This window comes from Stegodyphus dumicola, chromosome 7 (assembly GCF_044657685.1).
Source record: "Stegodyphus dumicola isolate Sdum_Otavi_A_Nest chromosome 7, ASM4465768v1".
Taxonomy (NCBI): domain Eukaryota; kingdom Metazoa; phylum Arthropoda; class Arachnida; order Araneae; family Eresidae; genus Stegodyphus; species Stegodyphus dumicola.
In genome coordinates, this window is record NC_140774.1 from 81,600,155 (window position 1) to 81,612,975 (window position 12,821).

The 12,821-nt window shown below is 32.4% G+C and overlaps 1 protein-coding gene across 2 annotated transcripts in view; it reads right to left on the reverse strand.

Annotated features, from left to right (window-relative positions):
• The window catches only part of rols (zinc-RING finger and ankyrin repeat domain-containing protein rolling pebbles), a 227,301-nt gene that overhangs the window by 40,803 nt on the left and 173,677 nt on the right, over nucleotides 1–12,821 (reverse strand). For both annotated transcript variants that reach the window (XM_085820522.1, XM_085820521.1), the window contains 2 exons: nucleotides 11,533–11,764; nucleotides 1,968–2,170 (listed from right to left, as the gene is read on the reverse strand). In XM_085820522.1, the coding sequence (XP_085676648.1) occupies nucleotides 1,968–2,170; nucleotides 11,533–11,764 (435 nt within the window). The remainder of the gene's footprint in view (nucleotides 1–1,967; nucleotides 2,171–11,532; nucleotides 11,765–12,821) is intronic.

Consider the following 12,821-nt stretch of genomic DNA (forward strand, 5'->3'; position numbering starts at 1 on the left):
GCAGAAATTATAAAATTAAAAATATGAAACCGTAATTTATGAAATAAAGAACAATTATGATCTAAAGGGTATCAAAATTTACGAAAAAAAAAAAGCTTAATATTTATTTGTTTATGTTATTAAACATTTCTTTCAACGTGCGCATGCGTAAAGCATACATTATGCATAGTAGAAATTAGGAAATTGGAACCAAAAAACTATTTGATGTGTATTCGTGATATTTTTAATGAATTTGATTTAAATCATATCAAAGACAGAGTACATCGAGATGAGATACTACATTTAGTAAGGAATTATAAGCCGAATAAAATAAAAACATCTGTCCTGAAGATAAGGATAGTGCTGACAGATCAACTTCCAATTCATTGCACACCGCTGCAGCGTTTAAGATAAACAATAATTTATCATACAGTAAATATTATATTAATATACAGTAAATATTATATTTTCTTAGCTTGTATTTATAATGTTATTTATAATTGTTTACAGTTCTGTCTTTTTTTTAAATTTATTTTTGGCCTTGAAAATGGCACTTGTATTTTTAATTTGTGGCCCTGAAGGGTGTTTTTTTTATCAAGGTATTCAATCCCGCTAAGATTATAAGAAGTAACAATACCATTGTTGTAGAAAAATGCTCCGGTAATTTGACAAAAACATTCATTATGATAATCTTAAGGAACTCTTTTTTCAGGTTTATGAGGTTTTTCAACTTTCTGAGGTTGAAAATTATACACATATGTCAAAGATGAAGCAGATACCATAACAATTGCTTTTTTCTCTTCCTGGTCATTGAATGAATGAATGGTTTAATTGCTTTTCTCTTCAAGAGTGGGGTGAGGCATGGCCAACTGGAAGAATTGGTCTAAATTCACGAAAGTCACGGGTGAGGTTGGGTTGTAATATAATAAAAATATAATTCTTGCAGTTTCACCAATAATGCCCCCCCCAAAAAGGGGGGAATGTCTTTCTGCTGGTCATTGAATGACTGACAGGATTTAGCAAATTTTTAAACAAAATGCTAGATGCAACGTAATCTATCTTTCCCACATTTGTTTCCTTCCGTTCTCTTTGTTCAACAGTATTCAGATTTCACAGCGAAATTCTTACATTATTAGTTCTGGAAATGGTAGAACTATATTCCATGGCAGATGCATACACTTTCTACTATATCCAGTGTTCTGAGCATAGGTTGACCTGTAGTATAGACAAAATCATATGAAATACTAAATCAGTGATTCCCAAAATAGGCATAACAGGAAAATGTTATAAGCAGCATTTGGTGGAATCTCATATGCTGAATAATTGTAATAACATAACTTGATTCATGTTACTAGGGTTCAAAATTACATTATTTACTCATATGAACACTTCCTACTTCATAAAAGCATTAACCCCTTAACTGCCGTGAGCGTATATATACGCCTTGCTCAGCTGATGCGTTAACTGCCCCCCAGATGCGCAGCCGATGCGTTAACTTTGCGAATAATTTTAGGTGTAGCAGCGCAAAGCAAATGATAGCAGTTTGGAAGGACGTATATATACGCCTGGGGCAGTTAACGCATCGGCTGAGCAAGGTGTATATATACGCCCACGGCAGTTAAGGGGTTAATTATATGTGTAAAAGAGCAGATAAATTTTACAGTTAACATTTCAACAGATCCATTTATAGAAATCCTTTACAATAAAAGAAAATTAATTAATATGAAGCTTATTAATCAAGGTACAAATTCTCATTAAAAATTCACATATTTCTATGAAAATATAAAAAATACAATTGATCTGAAATTTTATAATCACTGCTAAAGATAAAAATTAAAAAAAAAAAAAAAAAAAAAAAAAAAAACAAGTATAAAAAATGCAAAATATTTTGTTAAATAAAAAAACAGTAGAAATGCATGATCATTTTCAGAATATATCTTATATAACCACACAGCTTTAAAAAAAAAAAAGGAAATGTGAAAAATTACCTTAAATTAGAAGATCCTTCTACTTTATTATTATTTACAGTGAGGTTGGCACGTATTGAAGAACTAGTATTTATACGATGTAAAATATAATTACGTAGATCTTTCTGAATATTTTCACTAGTAGAAACTTTGTCCAATAATATACAATGAGATGGAAGTCTTTTCACAAGATCACCAAAGGTTGTTCTAATAGTAACAATTACCTATAACATTTAAAAAATGAAAACTTGTAATAAGCGCTGAAAATAAAGTTATTATTTCAATTCTCATGCAAAGAAAATTTCAAAGACTAGGTACTTGCATGGCCAGCTTGCTAAAATAGTTATTATAAAAATGAAAAATATATATAATGATTTTAATAAACATAGATAGTGTAATTTCACAGGTCCAGCCATTAGTTTATAATGGTAGAGATGAACAACTATGTTTATTGCACTTAGTTTGGTAAACAATAAACAATAACAGAGATTAGATTTAAAGTAAAATTAAATATCTTATACTTTGCGAATTCGCAATGAATTGGCATGCAGAAAATAAAAGTAATTTATTTTGGACAATGGCAACAACACATTTTTCTTAAACCAATGAGTCTGCTGATTAAATTTCAAACATGCATGTCTTGTTTCTCAGAATAGCCCCACATGCAGGGACAGGAAAAGGCAATTAACTTTTTCAGCAAAACTCTTGTTTTATTTACTATATCAGGTGTTACAATGAAATTATTTGCGACAATTACACATATTTTGCCCAAGACGTGTGAAAATAATGACCACATCTGGTAATTAGTGCCAGTGCCCACCGCCTACAGAACACATCCTTACAAATCAGTCTCTATGGTACTCATGGAAAGAGTTTTTCAAGCAGAGTGCAATTCTGCATGTGCTGCATTCCAATACTGTTCTTATAGCCTTTTTCTTGGTGTTGCAGAGTGCACATCATCGTAATGTTGTCTTCGATGACTGATGCTTATTTTCTTGAAGACGAATTGCTGCATCAACTATTGGATTATGTTTTTTGATTGCCATCTAGTGAGCTACAAGGGAACTTTAGAAATAGTCAGTCTTGAAAACCACTCACACGAGTGAGTAAGACATTCAATAGAAAAGATGGTTACTGTAGGTAACCACCACCCTTCAAAAGAGTTTGAAGTTCATTGAGTTTGTTGATCAAAATTTCATTTAGTTCTCAGAAAATATAAAATTAAAATATGTATATATGCAAGATAAAAGATATGAAAACAAATTTCTAAATTTAATTGGCTATAACCTCTTTTATTTTTTATTTAATTTGGGGACTTCTTCTGTCTATATTAAAAATAGTGTCTAAAGTGCGTCATTCAAATTAATCATGCAATCTTACATAACACTCAATGCTGATGTCTCTTGAGCAATCACCAAATTGTAAATCAAAACTTAAAACTGAAACTTTTGACTCCCTCCCTTCTTTCTCTGAACTGATGCGTCACTTTTCACTTCAGCTTCTCTCTGTGCACTGCTTGGACATAATTTCAAAAATGTAAATGTTCTTTAATAGGCACGAGTAGAGTTCCAAGTGAATTGTGGCCACAAATGCAAATTTAAATAAATATGTAATTTAATCCAGCTGGATTGTTTCTTCTTCAAAATGGATGGACGCTTTAAGTATCAAGTATCTTCGCTATCAGCATTTCTATGCATCTACATCTCAAGTGTTCTTACACCAGTGCTTCCAAAATTGTGCTATCATTACACATATAGATATTGAAATTTAAAACTAAGGTTTCGAGGTGCGCATGTTAGGTGGTCAGCCAGTGTGCTCGAAATTTAGTGACTCAAGATGCTGCCATTTTTCTATTATGTATGAAAGAAACATACAGTTGTGTGTGTATGGCTTTGCAATGCATTGAATGCGCATACAACGAATGATATCTTTTTAAAACTTATTTCCACAAAAGAAACACTTTGCAGTTAGGAACTTTCTACAAAAGCATTTGTACAGCTCTTTGCAGTATCACAGAGCACAATCAGTAATTGCACTTCAAACTACTATGATCATTAAACAAACTGCAATGCAAAGGACATCTAAAAGATGAAGCCCATATGGAGATCTCAATATTCTGAAGTAAAAACTGAGTACTGATACTCTCTCCAGTCTTAGCAAGGCATTTTCAATACCTTCCATTTCTTGAAATTACTGGAAGGTATATAAGTTCAAAGTTATATATAAAAGCCAGATAGAATTGGCTACAGTTACACAGAGGGATCAATTACAGTATCAATTATACTAATACAGGGACCAGACAGAAATTTCAATGAATGATCATCAAGTTTGGCGACGTTTGACAATTTCTCGTGAATTTCGTGAAACAGCCATTTACCTCAAAATATTACATAAATTTATCCTATAATCTTATTCTACTGGCTCTTTAAAGCTTTGTTTTCTTTAGGCCAGTCGATTATTCAAAATTCATAATAATACACATATAGACTCTCCATTATTTAATAGAGATTAAATACAAAAACAGCATAGTGTTTATAAACTGAATGATATCTGTAAATTATTATCTATAATATATAATTATCAACCAGAGCTGGACAATTCATTCCAAAAATGATTCAAAGAACCAATTCACTTTATGGAATGAATGATCAGTGATCCAGCGAAACTGGAACGGTAGTTCATTACCAGTTAACAAACAGCTCTTGTTGGTAGTGTGCTAAGAAACAGGATTTGACCACCCCTTTTTGCAAATGAATTGAGCTTCTTCTGTAGCCTCAGATCTAGTACCTTTGGAGTCTTGATTATTCACTCTTTTCATTGCTCTGACTTTCCTTCTCTAGCTGCAGATCTGGCTGCTGCTGGATTTTGTTTTGATTCTTCGAATGCTGCGTCACAGTATAGCTTTGCATATTATGTATTACCTTTTTTATACAATATTATTATAACACTTATGTAAAATATTAATTAAAATTTCACTAACTATTGCAGTCAAGAGCTGTGAATTTCTCCTTAATCTTCTTTAGAATTAATACATACCTACACACATAAATTTTTTCTCCTAAAGTATTTTTCCCAGGTTGCAAAATAAAATGTTGGCCCTACCTTATAGAAGAACCTCAAGCTATATTTAGTATCACTTTGCCAAATTAGATAAAAAAAAAAGGAAAATGCTGGTATTGTCACCAGACAATTTTCTTTTCTTTGGGATCTGCCTCCAATCTAAAAAGGCATTTAAAACGTGAACACCTGACAATGCCATTTGAGCAATCAGGATCAGGAAGACACCCTAGGCTGCTATCAACAGGCGATGAAATCGCAGCAGAAGATTAAGGAAATTCTTTCTCATCAGTCTTAAGTACTGGCTTTTGCTTCTGCTTCAATGCCCAACTCTGCTGAACACCTCCGACCAAGATTTGACTCTCACTCTGAATTTGGATCCGGATTTAGCTTTTCTTCACCCCCCGACCACTTTACAGCAGTTTATAAGGAAATTCATTAATGTAAGAAAGCCAAACATATTAAGTAAGGGTAGATCATTAACATGCAGCTCTTTAAAAATGGTATGTAAAGAATACCATGCATTTTATATAGCTGAAGATATGTAATTTAAAAAGTTTATTCACATGCTTTCGCCAAAATTATAACTTGTCAGTCGAAAAACCTCAACAAATTCGTTACTGCCCAGTCTATGAAGAATTGATATTTAAAATTAAAAATGATTCTACCAGTGCAAAAGCTGTTTGTAGAATGCATGGATAAATATTAATAACCTTAGATTTTATCCATTTATGGTGCACATTATGTGACAAAAGTTCAAAATTAAAATATCTATTAGAATGCTCACAATTCAAAGATTGATTTTTCTTCCATTGCTATAGTATGCAAAAAATCATTTAATTTGTCAGATAAAGATTGAAATATTATGACACACCGCAAAAAATATTTCAAGTTGGGCCAACGTTGTTGCAAGAAAATTTGATACTCATTTGAAAATCGTAGGCAAACATATCTTTTCAAAAGCAATGCTTTGAATATGAAATCAGCTGCTACTATTTTAGTTTCCACACCTGCCATGCTTTGTGCATTCATTAAATCTGATTTTGCAACACACTATTACGCTGCCCGTGCAGAAAACTTTTCATGTAGTTAAACATATAGTGAGCATTTAAAAAAAAAAAAAAAAGAGTTAATCTGCTTTAAGCAAACTTGCTGAAATGCAGGAGAATTTAAAGAAAGATAAACACAACTTGAAATAAGACTAGGTGGAATTCTACCTAGGATATGTTAAAAAGGTTTTTTTAAAACAAAGAATGATTAATTTCTTCCATTGCTATATTAGGCAAAAAATCATTTAATTTGTCAGATAAAGATTGAAATATGAAACAGATAACAGTGGTTTTAAAAAAGTTCAATTAAGTAAAACAAGAAGTATCATCAGAACCAACTATTTCTGTTTCCAAAACAGGAATTTTAGTAATGGCACATCGGATGAAAGCTTACAAGGACAGAAATAAAGGTATGGGGTTATTAGAAGAAATATAGCTGTTTATTGATGATATACTGAAAGGGTTTTCAGAACAATTTAGGCTGTCTCTAAAAACGAGCTAGTGACACGGGCAACCTTCCTGGATCCTCTCTTTAAAAAATGGTTTTGCTGATGCTCTGAAATACCGAGAATGGTATGATAATGTAATAATAATGAAAACTTGAGATGTGCAATATCAGACGCCCAAATGCAGCAGTCAAATACAACTGTAACATCTAGTCAGAACTCTTCCATATAGGAGGAGTTCGATGAAACTATAAACAAACTTCAAGGGGCACAGAACTTGGGATCCGCTGCAACAGTGGAATTAAATAAATATTTACCAGAGGATTATTTACCTAGAAAGAATTACCCCTTATTGTGGTGGAAGTCCTGGAAGCTAATATATCTCACATTGAACGAACTTGTTCTAAGCCGATTATGCATCCTGGTTACTTCAGTGCCCTGTAAACATATCTTTTCAAAAGCAAGCCAGATGTGTACTGGGAAGAGAAGCTGCCTCTCATCAGGAAAGTAAACTAAAGTTTTGTTCATATACAAAACCTTGATTAGTTTTTAATAGTAGACCAGTGTATTTTATTAAATTTTTAGTGTTAAGTATTTTTACATTGTATTTTTGTAATACTGATAGTAGTAATAAAATAATGTAATCTTTGACAACAGTGACTTTAGTTTTCATTATTTTTCAACTTTTTGACCATTTTTTTTATTCTAGAATTTCATTTGTTTGTTTCTATGTAGAAAGGTGTTTTCATGGAATCTCAAAACTACAGTTGAAAGAAATTAGTACAGGGATGGGAGTGTGTGAACAGTTTGATTATGTTGATTCCACTAACCCCACTCTTGTTCGATTCTTTCTGCTTTTTCTCCTATTTTGGCATACTGTTCTTGATCCACTCTGACTTCAAACATACTTCATCAAGGTCGTTGTTAGCAAGCAGTAAATCATTAGAACTAATTCATTTCAGTGAAGGAATGGTTCCGATCTGATCCCTGAATGGAGCAATTTTGCTCATCTCTATTTTGAATTATATAAACTAGACTTCAGATTTAAATAAATGGCAGACACTCACTATTAAAATTTATATATTTATTTATTATTTATTTTGATGTCAATTTATTAAATTTTTCTAATAATTCAGAACTACTGCCTAACTTTAAAATTTTAGGCATTGCCATAACTTCATTTATAGCACTTAATAACTGAAATAATATATTAAAATTTTCTGTACTTTTCTGTTATCGAAGCCACATTCATATATTTCTAAATCTGGTCCTGATAACAGAAAAGTATGAAATTTTCAAATAATTCAGAAGTGTGTTACTTTAAAATTCTAGGCATTGCAGTAACTAACTTCATTTAAAGTACTTAACTGAAATTCCAAAAGCCTGAGCTTTTTTATGCACAAAAACATTTGCATGTTGACACCATATGTAAATGTCCTTACAATTTTATAGCTTCTTATGGCTCACAATTTTTAAAATGAACTTTTTTATTTAAAGAATTTCCTAAAATTATCCAGGTGCACAAGTCAAAGGTTATTCAAATTAATTATTATTGAATACAAAAATATTTCAAGGCAGAAGTTGGAAAAATACAGAAATTATATTACAGTACAGATTAGACCAGAAATAAGAGCCAATGCAGACACAGGAAAACATGTTTATTTTGTTTGCAGACTTAAAATATACACTAATTACACATATGAAAGAATATGGTAAATGTTACTGGCCTAATTTTAAAGCACTTGGAGTTGAAGAATCTCACTAGACTTAAACATAAAGTTGCAGTTAAGAATACACATTTAAATTTATTCAAGTGTAATTGCTACAGAGGGTTAAGAGTCTGAATTGGATTTGTATTGGAAGGCAGAAAGCAAGGAGAAAGAAAATAATGCATAACTAAAATACAGTTATTAGGCAATTAACAGAATTGTGTTACCACGAATGAATATTTTATTGCATTAATTAAGAAAAGAATGGGTTAAATATTTTAATAAATTTTTCAAGAGCAGCAAAAAATTTCCAAAATGGTGGCAAAATTTAAATATATTGTTTTGGGATCTCAGTAATACAAGAACTTTAAAAAGTTTATATAATCTTGAAATTTATTATAACTAAGTTGCTAAGTTGCTAAAAAACTGCTTCTTAAAATTCATTATTTTGTGAAATAATCTTAATGTAGTACATCTAGATTGTAAAATATGAATGATATTTTTTGGCTGCAAGTGTCTTTTTATAAAATATATGGTTTATAAAATACCCAAGTTGACATTTGATAAGAGGAATGTATAATTAATCTTTATTAATTCCTATTCATATTCTTAGTTACTTTCTTTATTCATAACCATTTAAGATTCCTGTTCTGTTCGAATTACAGGCAAGTTACAAATTCGAGATGACTTGATATGACTGAATTTCAAAGCGCTAGGTGATAATACCAGACAGTATGTCTTGACATTAGACGTTGGGAAAGATATTCGAGGTTCTCGACTTATTGAATACCAGCTTAAGCTTTCTTTGACTTTGCTGTACCTACAGCCCATGGAATTTTCTGGCATTATTGTCTTCTCAAACATTTCCTTTCTCACTTAACTACTTGTATTCCCTCTTAATATTGCAATTTAGATAAAAGAAGGAATACTTCTAGTAGTAAATTAACTGAAACTTAAGAGTTTCTATAATTCCAAAAATAATAATAAAATGTATTTTTCATTCAACATATCTACTGGATTGTGCAACAAAATAGGCTACTGTAGTTAAAAATCTAATGCATATCAGTTTAAACAATGAATATTAGTTTGAAAAAAGGATATTAGAGTGGTAGCTAATGGACACTAGGTTAAACACCTGCTTTAGTGTAGAAGTTTCTATCCATGAGTACAACAATGGCTATTAAGTCTGCTTTTAATGTTGCATATATTATTACACAGATATATAAACAATGGCATAACTTAATATCCTTCTGCTATTAACATTTGCAACAATTTGCAAAGCTGGCAGTATAGTGAGGTCTTGAAGACATGGTCGAATTCAATTATTTATGTTTTATTTGCGGTTGAAAGATATTTTCCACTAAAGCAACATTTACAAAATGGGCATTATAGTGCTCTGCTTACATTCAGTACACAGTAAGCAGCTGCAAGTTACAAAGGTGCAAAGTGGGGAGAAAAAAAAGTGACACATTCAGAAGAAACCATGGAGAGAGAAGAGTAAAAAAGTTTCGGTTCTTAATTGACTGGATAGAAGGTATGTACACTGCATTGAAGCAATATGTAAGACCTTATGATATACATTAATTTGGAAATTCTGCAGTTTAGATTGATGTTATAAATAGTTACTGTTTTTAGGACAGAAAAGGCAAAAATCCAAATTTAAGTTAATGATTAAAGGGTTCATTGCCAATTAAAATTAGAAATTTGCTTTACACATTTTTATCTTACACACACATATACACTCTTAGACAAAAAAAAAAAAAAAAAAAAAAAAACGATTCACCGAGAAGATACAAAGCAAATTGGACACAAATTGATATGCATACAGGTTTTGACGGAAAATGCAAAATTTTACATTTTGGTTGCCAATGAATGAACGGTTGTTGCTACAGCACATCTGATATGCACAACTGGCAGGATATTTAAGAGGAGAAATTAAGATTCCAGGTCATAAATTCTTCACGAATTTCATTCCGTGTACTCTGGTAGGCAGTAACTATGCCTCGTATATAGGTGTGCAAACGATATGCACAGGTGTCAGAATTTGAGAGAGGTCGTGTAGTTGGGCTCAAAGAAGCCAGTTGTCTTCTCAGCGAATAGCTCGATATTTGAGTAGGAGCGATGCCACTATTAGACGATGTTGGCACAATTGGGTGAACCATGGCCGCACACAGTACCAAGAAGGAAGCGGTAGGCCTAGAGAAATGACAGAAAGTGAAGACCGAGCAATCGTCAGAGCGGCACTCACAGTGCCAGATGTATCATTATCATCGACTGTACATGCAACTAGTGCTTCAGTGACTGCAAGGACCATTCATAGATGGCTCACAGAAAGGGGGCTGAGGTCACGACACCCCTTGCGCCGACTACCATGGACCTCTATACAATGTCAAGCCCGTTTGCAGTGGTGTCGGGCTTATTCACAGTGGAATGCCACTGACTGGAGTAAAATAGTCTTCAGTGATGAGTTTCGCTTTGAACTGAGCCCCGATGACCAGCGAAGGCAAGTCTGAAGATGCCCCGGACAGCGGTGTGATACCAACCTGACCGTCTTCTGGCAGACAGGCCGACAACCAGGAGTGATGGTCTGGGGTGCCATTTCATTTCATAGTATCACCCCTTTGGTTGTCATCCTTGGGAACCTTACAGCACAGTGGTACGTCGATGAAGTTCTAAGGCCTGTTGTGTTGCCCTTCATGTCACGCCACCCTGGGCTTACATTTCAGCAGGATAATGCAAATGCACTGCACTACACATGTTTCTACTGCTTGCTGAGCATTACCTTGGCCAGCAAGATTGCCGGATCTCTCTCCTGTTGAGCACGTTTGGAGTATTATGGGCAGAGCTCTCCAACCAGCTCAGGATATTGACGATCTAAAGCGCCAGTTGGACAGAATTTGGCTTTATCCCTCAGGAGGATATCCGCAACCTCTATCAATTGATGCCAAGCTGAATAACTGCTTGCATAAGGGCCAGAGGTGGACAAACACGTTACTGACTTTTTCACTTTGTGAAGCTATCACTTCAATAAATCATCCAATTTTTCTCAAACTGTAATCTTTTTTTTTTTTTTTTTTTTTTTTTTTTCCATGTACATCACTTCTACCGATTTTCGTCCGATTTGGAGAACTCCTTCTTGGTGTGTCGTTTTTTCTGTCTAAGAGTGTATATATGCATGTTTTTCATGCTGAAAATTTTTCTAGAACATCTGATAAATATGGAAAAATCTGACATAAATGATAACTAAAATTCTATACCATATTAAAATTTAATGTTAAAAAGTATAATAAAATATATATATATATATATATATATATAAACCTACCTTTAGCCATGGTGGAATTGCATCAAAATTACGCACTAAAAATGAAGCAATTGTATCTCCATATTCAGGACGATGATACTCAGCTTCATTCAAACCATCGACTACCAATAAACAAGTAGTATTTGGTATCCGATTCTGACACCTGAGAGAATTCAGAGGTTCTAAAATTCCATGAATGAAAGAAGCACTTGCATCAGCAATACAAGAAGGCAGGCTAAGAAGATCTTGCAATCTATGAAAACAGTGATAACAAATTAGCAAATTTAAATTAAATAATGTACACTGATGCAATGACTTTTTATAAAAGAACCTTAATTACTTAAACTAGAATAATCATAGGAAATGAAAGTTAAAAAAAATATTAACAATGACAGGTTATAAGAGTAAACAGCAATTTAAAGATCTTATGAATGAAAATGAAGAGTATTATTTGTATTCAGTAGAAAATAAGTGGTAAGACAGCTAAATACTGGTAGTTCAATTTGACTTTGATTCTTAATGACTGAGTAATTTGGATGAATAGAATTTTCCATATAATAATTTAACAGCAATACTATTTCCCCATTAAAGTCTTCCAAACAGATATCTAAGAAAGATAACCCCTAATAGATTTGTTGTAATAAATATGACCTGTGTTTAAAATGTTAGCTGAAAAATCATATTCACGTATATGAAACTTGAATTAACTTAGCATTCTCTATACAGAAGAAATATATTAATTGACATTATCTAGAGCAGAATAGTTTGTGCAGCAATCCAAACAAACTAATGCATCTTTAAATCATTCAGTGCCATGTTGTATTTTAAGCAAAGAAGCTTGTAATTATTGTTAAAAACAAATCCTGGTCATACCACAGCCACCTACCATACTTGCCAGATTTCTCAGCTTTTGAACCTGCTGTTGATTATTATTGAGATGGTTCTATAGGGTTAACGTTTTCAGGCAAATCAAGTTATTTTAAACAACATGACAGCCAATCAGTGATGGATATTACTAGAAGATATATTCTCGCAAAGCTTCCACAAAAGGCAAGCGTATTGGACTAACTGTTTATGTTGTGATGGATATTACTTGGAAGGTAATTAAGTATAATTTTTTCCATATCTAGATACGATTCTATATTCAGTTTATTTTAATTTTTCAACTTATTTTTCAGTTGATAATACATGAAATTATAATTATTTTTAAAATTTTTGTTATTCCTAGTGCAATAAATTTGCTGCACATATATGATCCTGTTGTTGATCTAAAAGAATCAAGATACCATAAATATACATATACAGAGAGA